This window comes from Diabrotica undecimpunctata, chromosome 1, assembly GCF_040954645.1.
Source record: "Diabrotica undecimpunctata isolate CICGRU chromosome 1, icDiaUnde3, whole genome shotgun sequence".
Classification (NCBI taxonomy): domain Eukaryota; kingdom Metazoa; phylum Arthropoda; class Insecta; order Coleoptera; family Chrysomelidae; genus Diabrotica; species Diabrotica undecimpunctata.
The window spans coordinates 26005006-26021470 of NC_092803.1; the positions used below are offsets into that span (position 1 = coordinate 26005006).

A 16465-nucleotide genomic window follows, 5' to 3' on the forward strand; every position below is an offset into this window, starting at 1 on the left:
ACCAAAAAAACAACGTCCGAAAAACTGTAGCGATTATAGAATGATAAGCCTTATGAGCCACACTTTGAAAATATTTCTTGGAATGGGGCGTGAAAGTTAATGGAATTCTGATAAATACAATCAGAAATGCAGACGATACAGTTATTTTAAGTGATGACATGAATGGATTACAATGCCTTTTAAATGCCATTGATACAGTGGGAAGAGAGTTTGGCCTAAACATAAACTGTTCAAAAACGAAACACATGGTGTTTAGCCGTTTAGCACATCAAGATGCACGATTATATGTTGATGGTCATATAATTCAAAGAGTGTCCAGTTTTAATTATCTTGGTTGCCATATTACTGAACAGCTAGATTCAGATCAAGAGATAAAACGTAGAATCGAGATAGCCCGCACGACATTTTTAAAAATGAAGTCATTCTTCTGTAATGATAACTTGCAACTTCAACTTCGAAAGCGCATGGTTAAATGCTACATTTGGTCAGTCCTCTTATACGGTGTCGAAGGTTGGACATTAAAAATATCCACCATTAATCGTCTGGAGGCCTTTGAAATGTGGCTGCACAGACGTATACTAAAAATTCCATGGACGGCTATGCTGACAAATGTGGCAGTCCTTGAGAGAGCAAATGCTGCTCGCGAGCTGCTTGATAACATCAAATGTAGAAAGATGGCCTATTTTGGACACGTAGTAAGGGGAGACCGATATAATATTCTTCAACTTATTATGATGGGTAAAATCAAAGGACGCGGAGGAATTGGTAGAAAGCAGGCCTCTTGGTTGAAGAATATCAGGGAGTGGACAAGAATGAGGAAAGCTGAGCAACTCTTTAGAACAGCTCAAGACAGAGACAGTTTCGCCATGTTAATCGCCAACGTCAAGGGGACTTGATAGGGCACGTTAAGAAGAAGGAGAACCCACTTAGTGCTTTACTGACAAAAATTATGTGATACTGATGTTTTGTACTGGACTGAAAGATGGCAAAGATCACAGTTTCTTTAGTATTTAGTCACACTTTTATAGCATCTATGTTTTTTTGTTCTGATCTACTCTGAATCACAACCTAAATTTCTAGAAACTCTATATTCCTAGAGTGAATTATGTTAGATATTTGGTTGATCCTAGACTTTTTTATTCGTCTTCGTTAATTTCTTTTATGGTCTCGGGATGGATCTAAGAACTGCAAACCATAAGAAGACAAATTTAAATTTCACGAAGATATACAAAGAGCAGCATACAACATCCAAAAAACACTGCAAAATACTGCAATAATTGGCAACAATGTTGGGAGACATAAATGCAATAATTAGCAACGGTGTAATACCAGATATAAAATAAGAATTTAATAAAGATATACGTAATGAAAATGAAAAACCTCTGATAAATTTCTTCGAACAAAATAAATATATAGAATAAAATACACATATTTCTGAACCACACAATGGAAACTAATAGAGCATCTGAAACACCGGAAATAACATAAAATGAATTAACGCAAATAACAGAAAGTGGAGTGAAGGCAACCCTAATAAAACTCCGATGAAGTATAGAATAGTAAATAGTTGAGTTCCTAACGGTAAAAGCTTTGGTCAGAGTTCGAGATGTTGTTCCTGTAAGAGTTGTAAATTTAAAAAAGAAATTGTTGTCAAGTTACGTAGAAAAACTGTGATCGGACAGTGTGTTCCCGTATCTTCGATTTGTTCTATAAATGCCAATGAGGAATCCTCGAAATCGAAGTATCCAAGTAGCTTGTTCAGATGGTTATTTAAACGTACCAAGATATTGATAATAAACGAATGGAAAAAATGAAGTATATGCTGATAGAATTTCAAGATGTTTTTGATATTGATAAGAGTAGTAAGGACAAAACAAGCATACTAACGCATAAAATTAAAACCGGAAACGCTCAGCCAATCGGACCATAACCTAGAAGACTTTCATTTGAACTATATGAACATCAACAATATCAACAACTATATGAACAAACAAGGGGTAATTGAACCATCAAAGAGTCCATGGACTTTACTAGTAGTTCTAGTAAAGAAAAAAGATGGATCAACGCGTTTTTGTATTGCCTACCGCTAGCTCAATGCGGTAACTAAAAAGAAAATTTGCCCAGAATAGACAATACATTGGATACTCTCTTTGGTTCTCGTTGGTTCTTCACCAACAGTGCTCTACAACATCTAGTGGAAAGCATGAATGAGATATGTAATAACTACGGCATAAGGATGAACGTCAAAAAAAACAAATATATGACCTTCAGTAAGAATCCAATACATGACACTAGTATCGCAATAAACGGTACCCAACTCGAAAAAGTAAGCGAATACAAATACTGGGGAACCCTTATCAATGAAACAGGTGACCAAAATCACGAGATAAAAAGACTTATTGAAATTGCCAGGTCTACCTTTATACAAATGAAAAAATTATTTTGTAATCGTGATATTAGTATTCAGCTACGAACTAGAATGTTAAAATGCTATGTATTCAGTATTTTGCTTTACGGCGTTGAGGAATGGAAACAGAGGAATGTTAAAAATCTACCGCCGTATACTAAAAATAAGTTGGGTAGATAAAATTACAAATGAAGAGGGAATACGCAGAATAAATAACGATCCAGAAGTTTTACTGAATATAAAAAAGAGAAAACTTGAATACTTAGTCCACCTGATGAGAGGACGACAAAAGTACACATTCGTACAAAATATATTGCAAGGAAAAATCCAAGGACGCAGAAATCCAGGCCGCAGAAGAATGTCCTGGATGAGAAATTTAAGAGAGTGGTTTGGCTGTACAACTAACGAATTCTTCAAAACAGCAGTAAATAAAATTAGAATCGCCCTAATGATACCCAATCTCCGATAGGAGAGGCACTCAAAGAAGAAGAAGGTTCTTTACCTTTGATCTAAAAAGTGGATATTGGCAAGTAGACATGGAGCCACTGATCGGTAGAAAACCGCTTTCTCGATAGGATCAGCTTTGGCAGTTTACCGTTATGACTTTTGGTTTATGTAATGCTCCTACCACATTTAAAAGATTAATGGAGGCAGTTTTAAGAGGTCTCACTTGGACAACATGTCTGGTTTATTAGGATGATGTAATTGTGGTTGGAAGATCCTTCTATGAACATGTTAGGAATTTTGCGGGCAGCGAAGTTGAAGTGAGGTCCTAAGAAACGTTACATTTTTCGACGAGACTCCCCGTCCGGATTGTGTGTGCTCGGTCACTCAGCCGCCAAATTGGCAAAATAACTTTTGTTTTCCTCGTCGGATGAGTACCCGAAGGGTCTGACCATCTACTGACTCCTGTAACAGAAGGTGATTAGTAGACTTCGGCAAATATGCATATTGCATATTTTGCATATTGTGCATATTTTATGCAAATATTTCATATTTTGGCATATTTGTATAAAAGTTTGCATAAAGTGCATAAAAGTTCAGATTTTTATACTGTATTTGAAAATTTTTAAACATACCAATTTATTTCAATTCTTGTATAAAATTTTGTAGTCATTTTAATCAAGAAATGATCTAAGTACGTAATCTCTACAGGTACAAAACATTTACAATTTCAAAGAAGATCAATTTAAGTAGCCCTCAACATTCTTAGAAAGTCTCGGTCACTGAGGCATTCAGTTATTGGATAATCGCTAAGGGTTCGCTCATTTGCATTTTATGATCTAATCCCCAAATCTATCTACAATTTATTGTATCTTAACAGCAGGTAAACGGCTAATAGTTTTGTCCCTTATTTAGGGATTTTCCAAAATCTCCCAGTTTATTGAATTAGGTACCTAAACATTTCTAATTTGATGCTCAGATTTGTAAATCATTTTTGTTTTGATATTCAAAGCGTAAACACTCGTTGTGCGTAACAAAAAGGAAGATTGTGATTTTATAATGCCTAAAACAACCAGTGCTTCAACTTGGATTAAACCTTATAAAGAGCTGTCTATGGATATGGGAAAAATCTACTGTTCAGTCTGTGGCAAAATTGTAAGTATCTAATATTTTCTATTAAATATCTAATATTTCATACATACAGGGTGTTTCCAAATGACACTTACAACGTTTGACTGTAGATACTTCTCGAAAAATTGAACAAAACGATATAGTTAATGAGGGGTCAAACTTATTTACTTTTCGAGATACAGGGTGTTAAAATTAAAAAAAATTAAATTCTTTTAGTTAATAACAACAATAACTTTAAAACCAATAAACGTATTTACTTGAAATTTAGTACTCGTAGGTTGTTTTTAAATGAAAAATAGCTTCCTTTAGTGAGAAAAAATTGTCCATGGTACAATACAATGGTGTGTATTTAGAAAAATTTTTCACCTTTACTTTTTTTTATGAAGTCAGCTATTCTAAAACACAATTATTTTTATTGTAATTGAATTAACAAAAAAAAAACTTTTGTTGAATTTTAAAATAAGTTATATGATGTACTAATGGTTAGTAACAAAAACTAATTTGTGGATTAATACTGCATTTAAAACACTTAGCGAGTGTTTTTTTTCCAAACCAGTTATTTGATTAACCAAAAACACCTTGTATATTTTTATATTTTAAAGGTTGGGTTAAAATAAAGGTTTTTATTTTTATTTATAGATAGCATGTGAGAAGAAATTTCAGATAGACCAACATGTGAGAACTGCTTCACACATTGCAAAAAAAGGAAAAATAGGAGGAAAACATCAAACTTCAATGGCTAAATGTTTCCAATCTACTTCAAAAAAATTAGATGAGCAAGAAACTTTTAATGAAGACTTGTGTCGCGCATTAGTGTCTGCAAACATACCGCTTTCAAAATTAGCAAATGTAAATTTTAGTTCGTTTCTAAAAAAATATTGCAAACTTAATGTTCCAAGTGATTGGTCTCTAAGAAGAAATAATGTGAACGGGCTATACTCGTCGGTGTTAATTAATATTAAGGAAGAAATTGCAGATAATTATTTTTACATATCTGTAGACGAAACCACTGATTCCTCAAGAAAGTATATTGCTCATTTATTGATTGGTGTTCTTAAAGAAGATACCTTACCAAAATCTCGTCTTATTTTATGCCAGCAACTTGAGAAAACAAATGCTTTAACAATTTCGCGTTTTATACAAGAAACATTAGCAACTTTTTTTCTTCCGACAACTATTCCTTCTAATAAATTACTGCTTATTTTATCGGATGCTGCTCCTTATATGGTGAAAGCAGGACAAAATTTAAAAATATTTTTCCCAGATTTAATACATGTTACTTGTGTAGCGCATGGATTAAACAGAGTTGCAGAGGAAATACGAAAAAAGTTTCCTCTTGTAAATACCATGATATCCAGTGTCAAAAAAGTATTTCTTAAATCTCCTATAAGAATTCAACTTTATAAAGAAATGCTACCTAACATTCCTCTTCCACCACAACCTATTTTAACGCGATGGGGAACATGGTTAGAAGCAGCTAATTTTTATGCAGATCATTTTGTTAAAATAAAGAACATAATTGATACGTTAACAGATGAAAGTTCCCAATCTCTTTTGGATTCTAAACAAACTTTTCAGAGTAACTTGCTTCAACAAGAACTTTCATTTATAAAATCAAATTTTAGTTTTGTTCAAAAAACAATTACTCAGTTAGAATCACCAAAACTGTCATTGTTCGAAAGTACAGCATTAATAAAAGAATTTGCGTCATGTTGTCGGAACGTTAGAGGTAATATTGGAAAAGATATTTTAAAAAAATTTGAAGCTACTATGGAAAAAAATAAAGGTTACCATATTCTTTCTGAAGTAGTCAGTGTTCTAGCTGGAAATATTTCGGAAACAATTAATTTAGAACCAAATGTTTTGGTTAGTTTGAAAAATGCTCACGTTACATCAGTTTATGTTGAACGAAGTTTTTCCATATATAAATATATGTACTCAGACAGAAGCTACAAGTTTTTGTTAGAAAATTTTGAACACCACTTGGTCATTTATTGTTACCATAATTCTAAATAAGTTTATTCATACTTAAAAATGATGTAGTTACTTAAAATAAATGTAAATCTTAATGAATAGTAGTAAATATTTAGTTATGTACACTTTTTTTTTAAATAAAATTGTTACTATTTTACGATTTTTTTATTTATTTGTATGCATATTTTGTAAAATATTTGCATATTTTCGGGTAAACACGTGCATATTTATGCGCATATTTTCTACATTTTTATTTGCATATTTGCCGAAGTCTAGTGATTAGTACAGGCTTAGGAGAAAATAATATTAGAGAGAAAGTAAGAATGGGTGGAGTGCATTTACAAGTGTAAATTTATACATATACATATCACACATCCCGTGTATATGTTTACGTGTTTATGATTTTGTTTTAATTGTTGCATCGCTTTTGATAACGTCTGCCACATTGGCAGACCAAACGTAAAGACAGAATAGTTTTAAACCATCGTCTTCAACCGCGAAAATGATTTACCATTAAAAATACTGACCATGAAAACCTACATTCTTTGATAGTTGTGTTATTACCACCAAAATGTTACTTAATAAGAGAACTAAAATACTTGGTAAAGCATAAAAAATTGAAAGATAAAAGATTACTACCCGTTGATAAGAAATTTAAGAAAGTGATGATTGAAGAAATTAAACAAGACGTACTAAAAGATAAAAAATAATATACAAGACTGCCAAAAATATCTTGAGAAAACTTTTAAAACGACATATATTGAACATGTAAGGGTTTATTACACATTATTTTATATGCACACTAAAGAAAAGCGAAATTGACTACAATCCTGCATAAGTATAATGAAAAATAAAGTTAAATGGTGCAAAAATCATTCACTACGTCTGGGAATTCGCCACAAAAAACTGTCCTGAACATTTATGTTCGGGGTGAATTTTTTGTATGTAATCCATAACTCATAAACCAGAATTCGATGTAAAATATTCTCTTCTACGCACAAAAATTTAATTGTAAAATGAATTCTTTGCACAAAAAAAGTCCGCCTGCTATACTTGTATTAATTCCGCCCCATAAAATGGGGTTTTCGACTTCTATCCTTGCCTATAAGGGACACGGCAATAGCTCTGAATTATTTTGGGAACCTCATCGAACGGGAGAGGTCAGTTCCAGATGGAAAACTTTTTTATTGCCTCGTAAGATCCTTGTAGATCGTGGTTTATGCAGTAAGGGTTGAGTTTTATAGGGACTTTTGTTACTAAATTTTATTGAAGCTGAAGAATATAAAAATTTGTTCTAAAATACCCGTATATATTTATTGAGTACCCCCTATTGAAATATTTAGAAAAGGTAAAACGAATATACAATACAATCAATATTTATTTGTTTCAGCTTGGATACTTGGTTGGTGGATGTGCAAGACTGTACCGTACATACAGGGTGTGTCCGTAGCAGCTTCTGTCTACAGTTTGGTTGCAGTTTCTTTAGACAGGTATGTAAATCTTAAGATATTATAATTTGATCATTGCCTAAATTACATTTGTAAAGTACCAATAATATAAATTATTGATATACTTATTTTGAAAACTGCCAAGTGTCCCCCCAGACAATTGATATCGAAAAAGGTATTAAAGTGAATGGTGAAGTTACAATATAAACTAACATTATACACTCAGATGCAAAAAAACGCAACTGAGAAAATTTTGGTCGAATTCAAAGTATTTCAGTTTTTTTTATTTTTAGCCCTATTTTGATAATTTTTTTAGCATACTGTGTATAAATTTATAAATTTTAATTTGGTATAGTCAGTTTTTTGATAAAATATTATATTTGACTTATTGTGCGGGGTTAATTAAAACGTGATTTTATTATGCTAATTTTGAAACATCCTGTGGAATAATTCCGTTTGCGAATTTTCGTAAAACCTTGTTTTTCGATTGCAACCATGTCTTTATGTTTTTTGTTTCATGTAAAACTATGGATTGGTTCATTTTTAGGAGCGAAATGACTTTGCCACCCACAATTTACGACTTTTTCTATTATTACCATTATCTTTTGTATTAATTTGTAATACGACGATGGGGGCTTTGGTGACTGATATTGAAGAAATCAATGTCATATCGACATCCCAGAAGCACTATATTTAAATAATGACTAAAAGCAACGCCATAATCTTGGTTTTAATGAACAATGAAAAACAATAGCAAAACAAAAAAAAACAACTTAAATGTAACTTAACCTAAGTACGCAACCAACAAAGAAAAACTACTAAAAAATAACTTAATACTTTGTATTGCCTCCCCTAGCCTCTATAATTGCCTGTATACGTTGGCTCGTGCTGTCTATGAGGTTGCGAATATCACCTTGCTGGATGTTTTGCCATTCCTCTTATAGAGCCAAGCGAAGTTTAGCTGGTGCGACCTCTAATATTTCTACTAAGCATGTCCCAAACGTGCTCTATTGGGTTTAGATCTGGCGAAAACGCTGGCCAGTTCATTTTATTAATACCAACTTCCTCTAAATATTGCGTGACACACATTGCAGAGTGAGGTAGCGCATTATCTTGCAATAATAGAAAATCATCGCCGATATATTGAGAAAAGGGTACTACGTGATTCGCTCAAATTTCCTCAATATATCGGTGTGCAGTTAACGAACCCTCAATAAATACCAATTCAGTGGACGCCTCTCGGGATATTGCTGTCCATATTATCACCGAACCCCCTCCATGGCTAACGCGGGGACTGAAAGCGCACTCCGCAAATCTCTCTCCAGTTCAACGCCATACTCGTTCTCTCCCATCTGATGAGTAAAGACAGTATCTCGACTCATCCGTAAAAAGAACATTACTCCATTGCCTTAAATTCCAATGTAAATGTTCCCTGGAAAATTGTAGTCTAGCCACTCTGTGCGGTGGAAGTAATTTGGGCCCAGTTGATGGTCTGCAACTTTGCAAATTAAATTTATGCAATCTTCGACGAACTATAAATACAGTTACATTATTGTTTCACTACCCTTCGGATGGTAGAGCAATGAGTGTGTAGTACTCTAGCCACATATCCATAATTTCGCCCATCTTCAACCAGAGCAACGGCTTTCTCGCACAATCTTCGACACTAAGAACCATGATCAATAATGAGTAAACAAAATGTAAGTGTCAATATGACATAATGATAACAGTCACAAAAGCCACCTGGTCGTATTACAAAATAACTCCAAAATAATCATAATTAAAGAAATCCTAAATTGTGGGTAGCAAATTCATTTGCCTCTAAAAATGAAGCAAGGCATATTTTGACATGAAACAAAAAACAATGTTTGCAGAATTAGAATTGTGCATTTGCTATCCACGAGAAGGTAAGGTTAGTAGAGACAAAAATAATACGGTCACTTACCAATTATGTGTATTACTGGCTAAATTATAAAAATTTAGTTTAACTGGACATATTAAATTCCATTTAACCAAACCGTAATGTCTATTACAAAATGATACCTTCTAACATATAAAGAGCTCAAAGCTAAAAGGTTGAGGGTCCAATATTTGTCATTATTAAGATAATACTAATTTCTTGTACTTTATCTCATGTAAAATATTGTATGGTATCTTACTAAGCAAAAAAGATGAAGGTTTACAAGCCATTCAGCTTTGAAAAATACGTCTCCTAGGCTAAAAGAATGAAGGTGCTACATATGCAGGCTAAAAGAATGACAGTCCACCTAGTTAATATCGCTGACCACAGAGGTCTCTACTATTAGTGCTGTTTGTTGCCCAGATGTTTTGTAAATGTACATACCTGTGTTTATTTACAGCTTTCTGTTATTTAGGTGTAGATTGGTGTTATTTTATTATTAAAGTACTGTGCTGTTTAAAATATCTGACGACAAATATTCTGCAGCAATTGAAAACTGTTCAAGGAAAAAAAAGGTTTCGGTCGCATTCAAGATGTAATGAAAAAATTGAGGTCAAGTAGCCATAAATTAGGACCAGACTTTAAGTTTAAGTGAAAGACAAGATATTATTTCTAAGTTCAACCTGCTCTCATCACATGACAAACAATCAATGTATCTTTGTGGACCGATATTATGCTGTCCTATCATGCGCCATACTCCCAAAAAGCCCGAATCTGAAGCAGATTTTTACACATTTTCGTAGACTTACAAGGTAAGAGTAGTAAGAAATGAGCAGGTAGTAGAAATACCTGTATGTTATAAAGCATTTCTGTTCTTTCACGGCATTACGGCTAAAAGAGTACAGAACAAAAAAACCTAAAAACAACAGTCGTAGCACCATTGGACATGCGAATAAAGCATTGTTGTAAGCCTAATAAGATTCCAACAAATATTATTGCCTCTGTAATTGATCACATTAAATACTTCCAAACTGGAAACCCACACTACGGGTTATCCCGTATCTAAAAAACAATACTTACCTACTAATGTAAGTAAAATGTTTTCTTTATACAAAATAGCTTATTCAAACAATAAAGTATCTCTGCAGGTGTGACACCTGCAGTGCCTGTGATGAACTTACAGTAAATATTGATGCAATACAAACTAAGTTAACCCTACCTGCTACAGCCGATAATCACAATGATCTTGCAAAACTAAACTGTGAAATAAAACTACATAATTAAGAAAAGTGCTAGGCGTACGCTACTTGTAGCCAATTTATATATTGTATACCTAGCATTATGTAATATACCTAGCATTGCTCTTTCCATCGCGTGTTGAGTGACTCTAAGTATATTCATATTCTTTTTTGTGATTGTCCATGTTTGTGCCGTATAAGTTAATATCGGAATAATGCATGCATCAAAAACTTTAGATCTAAGATGGAATTGAATTTGTTGATTTCTGAGTATATAGTTCAGTTTACCGAATGCTGCCCAAGCTAACTTTCTTCTTCTTTTTATTTCTTCAGTTTGAATTTCCCTATTTAGTATTATTTTTTGTCCTAAGTATGTATATTCTTCAACTTTTTCTATAACTTTATCGTTTATTATTGTCACGGTGTCTTCGGAGTGCATGACTTTTGTTTTGTTTAAATTCATTTTCAGTTCTATTTTAAAAGATTCGGTATGTAGTTCTAAAAGCATGGTTTGCATTTCTTATAGGTCAGTAGCTATCAGGATTATGTCATCTGCAAATCGTAGATTACTGAGGTAGCGGCCATTGATGTTTATTCCCTTATATTTCCAATTTAGGTTTTTAAAAACGTCCTTCAAAACTAAGGTGAACAGTTTGGGTGATAAAGTATCTCCCTGTTTGACTCCACTGTTTAATGGTACAGGGTTCATGTGTTCATTTTCATTTAGGTAGTATGTAGCTGTAGCTTAGTTCATAGTTTCTTTTATTAAGTTAATATATCTGCTGTCTATTCTACAATTTTGCATTGCGTTTATTACGGCCGTGTGTTCTATGGTATCGAAAGCTTTTTCGTAGTCTACAAATGCTAGGAAAACTGGAAACTTGTATTCGTTACATTTTTCTATTAATATTTTTGTGGTTAACAGGTGATCGGAAGTTGTATAGCCTTTTCTAAAACCTGCCTGTTCATATGGTTGGTATTCGTCTAATTTCCTTGTTAGTCGAGTAGTTATGACTTTGGTGAGTATTTTAAACAGGTGTGACAGTAGGCTGATGGGTCCGTAGTTTTCCAATTTTCTACTATCACCTTTCTTGTGTAGTAAGATTACTTTAGAGTTGTTCCAGCTCTTAGGGACTTTGCCCTGATGTAAACAACTGTCCACAAGCTTAGTTACAATTGCAATTAGTTCCTTACCTCCTTCTAATATCATATCTGGTAATATTATCTTCTCCTGCAGCTTTATTTCTCTTCATGTTTTCCAATGCTGTAGTTACCTCTGAAATTGTTACTTTTGGCTTTACTTTGGCTTTTTGAAATTGTTACTTTTTACTTTTGGTTTTTTAGTACTAACTATATTTATTATTGTAGCCAACTATTATTTTACATGTTCAACATACATAACCTTTCAGACTCAGAATCTTTTTTTATACCTATTCAAAAATCTATGGCAAGAAAAGAGGAGTTGAGGTTTGTTTCTTGCTTTGGGATTTTATTTTTTTAATAATAAAAAAGCTTAAAATTTTCTGCGATTTCTGCGCAGGCAGAACAAAAATTACGCTGTGTTCCATATGCTTCACTACATTGTACACTATACTAAGAGACTTGATGAAATAGCAATGTTTTTTCCAATCAGAGGCCACTCGTACCTTGAGTGTGACAGGAACATGGGCTTAATTAATCAAAAATCTGTGGATGAAACTCCTTCCGAGTGGAAAGAAATTATTGAAAACTCTAGATCCAAACCAACACCGTTTAGAGTTATTTCTTGCGAGAACCAGGAAATATTTAAGTCATGGACTAAGTTTAATTACTATTTAAATGGGAATAAGCCACAATTAAAGGTTAAAATACGTTTATTGACGTTTCAATTTCCACTTCGGAAAACAATGTAAGTGTATTCGTCATGTATATAATCGTCGAAGATTACATAAATTTGGTTTGCAAAGTTGCAGACCATCAACTGGGCCCAAATTATTTCCACCGCACAGAGTGGCTAGACTACAATTTTCCAGAGAACATTTACGTTGGAATTTAGGGCAATGGAGTAATGTTCTTTTTACGGGTGAGTCGAGATACTGTCTTTACTCATCAGATAAGAGAGAACGAGTATCGCGTCGAACTGGAGAGAGATTTGCGGAGTGCGCTTTCAGTTCCCGCGCTAGCCATGGAGGGGGTTCGGTGATAATATGGGCAGGAATATCCCGAGAGGCGCACACTGAATTGGTATTTATTGAGGGTTCGTTAACTGCACACCGGTATATTGAGGAAATTTGAGCGACTCACGAAGTACTCTTTTCTCAATATATCGGCGATGATTTTCTATTAAGGCAAGATAATGCGCGACCTCACTCTGCAATGTGTGTCACGCAATATTTAGAGGAAGTTGGTATTAATAAAATGAACTGGCCAGCGTTTTCGCCAGATCTAAACCCAATAGAGCACGTTTGGGACATGCTTAGTAGAAATATTAGAGGTCGCACCAGCTAAACTTCGTTTGGCTCTATAAGAGGAATGGCAAAACATCCAGCAAGGTGATATTCGCAACCTCATAGACAGCACGACCCAACGTGTACAGGCAATTATAGAGGCTAGGGGAGGCAATACAAAGAATTAAGTTATTTTTTAGTAGTTTTTCTTTGTTGGTTGCGTACTTTAGGTTAAGTTACATTTAAGTTGTTTTTTTTTGTTTTGTTATTGTTTTCCATTGTTCATTAAAACCAAGATCATTTCCACTTCGGAAATTGAAACGTCAATAAACGTATTTTAACCTTTAATTGTGGCTTATTCCCATTTAAATAGTAATTAATTTAAAATGCCACAAGAAAATGTCTTCAGAACAATATGGACCAAGTTTCTTTCTCCTTTGTATACAAAAAGTTGTCCTTTCAAAACACGAACTGTACGGCAACTAAGCATCGTTTCTCATCACCCTCGAATGATGTTACATAGTTCAGACTGTTAGTGGCCTAAATAAAAAAAAGTATTGTTACTAAGCCTACTGATCAGGATATAAAAAAGGTAAAAACGGTAAAAAAGGTAAGGGGAAAAACTAAATGGGTTAAATCAAAAAAAAAATCAGCGTATTTGGGACATAAAAAGGTGAGTGTTCACCAAATTTTGTGAGAAAACAAATTTTTTGTATAAGATAAAAATAAAAACCAAAAACTCGGTTATTTGAATTTTTCGCGAAAATTTTGAGGTTATATGAAAAAAGCATAAAAACAAAAGTTGTAGATCCCTGTAGAAAACAGGGATAGTTATATTTTCTTCCTTTTTCAATGGTTTTCAACCTTTTTCAATGGTTAACATTTTTTTGGTCTTAAAAATTATCGGCCCTGGTCTATAATGAGTCAAAAGCTGTTTTTAGTCAGAAAAATATACATTTAAACGAAAAAATTTACAATACCTTTAATAAGATTTACCATGAACAAGGCAAATGTTATACCTTTTACACCTACTTCCGTAAGTATTTCTCCTCAACACTCATATCTTTTAGCTAAAAAAACAAATACATATAATCTCTATGCCCTTTCACTTCAGGGCCGGCCTTCGATAGGCGGATTACCTACATTCAGCAGGATTTGAAGGGACTTTCAGCCTTGGTCCGTCTGGCTGCTCAATCAGAAATGGAAGAGATTAGAGAATGTTTTTCTGCAAACAGATTCAAGGGACTGAGTCAATAGTGAAAATTTTAGAGGGTTTGGAATTGGTGTTTGTGTTGATTCAGTGTAAGAAGGTCTTTTAGTGATTCAAACAGAGTATTAAAGATCTGAAGGGTGTGCGTGGTATATAGCGAACGTAAGAATACAAATAAGCTAGAGAAAAAATAAGATGAGAGGATTGTACAATGAAAGAAATAGTCAGGATGATCTTTAGTTCGAAATATAAATAATCGAAAAATGTCTTAGGAATTCTTTTTCTGTACAATAAAATTTTTAATCCGAATTTAATAGTGATATTAAAAGTCATGAAAAGTCCGTAAATATAACAATATACAAACTGAAAACGGTCGTTTCCCTAAACAACAGTAATAGTTTAGGGGCCAACTAGGTCACCGTGTACTTTTTATCTCTTTAATTCAGATAAATCCACTTAAGCTTTTTATCTATGTTTAGATGCTGATTACGAATTTCGAGGGTGGATATCGATCCGAGTATTCAAACAATTGTTATAAACAATTTATTTGTTTATAAAGGTCTATCTCGTAAAGTAAAAGAGATACCAAAAATTTTTCAAATAAAATTTTGTTCCTTAAATAAAACAAAGAAAATAGCGTTTACTAAACTTTAATCTAATAATTAAACCGGTGCCACTCCCGTCCATCTCATTCCCTGTAGAGCTGTTATATCTATGTCATATCCATTCAGCTCACCAAGCAGATTTTGGAAGGCTTCCGATCCGTTTTCTTTCCTTGAACATTCGTAACATGTGTATTTTCTAGGATAAGGTTGTTAGCTCTATGCCTAACCCCCTTTTCGGAGGACCATTTCTTTTGCCAGGGTCCAGGTGTGATTAAGTCACACTTCTTGGAGGTGAGGATAGAAATTGAGTAGGAGTGGCTAGAGGTGTTATCAGGAAGCAACACCTTATATTGCGCATCACTACTCCTTTGAACCCCACTTTGTGGGTTTGGTCTGCAACTGTGCAAAACTAAATTTATGTAATCTTCGACGAACTGTAAATACACTTACATACAAAACATCCAGTGGGACTGCCGGTGGAAGTTACATTTCTATACACGCATTCGCCGTTACAAATTTATTTGGGAGTCAATCTGCACAATCATTACATATGCAATTCTATAGGTAAGACATAGCAGAAAGAGAAACAGAATTAATAACAACTTACTAACAATGAAGGATTGAATCAATATTTTGATGAAAATGTGTATTTTTATTTTCATATATGTATGAAAGGAGTTGAATGCAAAATTGTTTACACATACTCTGCAGTAAAATTCATTGTTTATTTTGTTATTAATATAATAATACAATACAAATTAAACTGCAATATTCATAAGTATTTAAAAATGACAATAATATACATAAAAAAAACGGGTGTGGCAGTCCAGTGGGACTGCCGGTAGAAGTTACACTTCTATACACGCATTCGCCGTTACAAATTTATTTGGGAGTCAATCTGAACAATCATTACATATGTAATACTATAGGTAAGAGATAGCAGAAAGAGAAACAGAATTAATAACATTTTACTAACAATTTATAAACAACATTTGACCTGTAATAGGAGTATAGTAAATGAAGGATTGAATCAATATTTTGATGAAAATGTATATTTTTATTTTCATATATGTATGAAAGTAGTTGAATGCAAAAATTTTTTTACAAATACTCTGCAGTAAAATTCATTGTTTATTTTGTTATTAATATAAAAATACAATACACTGCAACATAATTCAATATAATAATACAATACAAATTAAAATGCAATATTCATAGGTATTTCAAAATGATAATAATATACATAAAAAAATACACTACAATACAGTGCAACATAATTCAATATAATAATACAATACAAATTAAAATGCAATATTCATAAGTATTTAAAAATTAAAATAATATGCATAACTTTTCTACTTAGGCATAACCATGTAATAATATTAATAAAAAAGTCCTCCCCGACTGGGAATCGAACTCCGATCTCACGCGTGACAGGCGGGGATACTGACTACTACACTACCGAGGACATGGCACAAATGCATTTCAAAATTGACAGTTCTGGATCATACAGTGATTTATTGAGATTATTATTTTGAAATACAAAAGAATAATATAATTATGAACATTTAATAAATAATACAAAACATATCACATAAATAATAATATTAATAAATATTTTATTATATGTATAATATTATATGTATATATATCTTTATATAATATATATATATATATATATA

General features: G+C 33.0%; 1 protein-coding gene across 1 annotated transcript in view; it reads left to right on the forward strand.

Moving 5' to 3' along the window:
• The window catches only part of LOC140446755 (neuropeptide SIFamide receptor-like), a 351230-nt gene that overhangs the window by 315587 nt on the left and 19178 nt on the right, over nucleotides 1–16465 (forward strand). The window contains exon 2 of the mRNA XM_072539350.1: nucleotides 7347–7446. Within this exon, the coding sequence (XP_072395451.1) occupies nucleotides 7347–7446 (100 nt within the window). The remainder of the gene's footprint in view (nucleotides 1–7346; nucleotides 7447–16465) is intronic.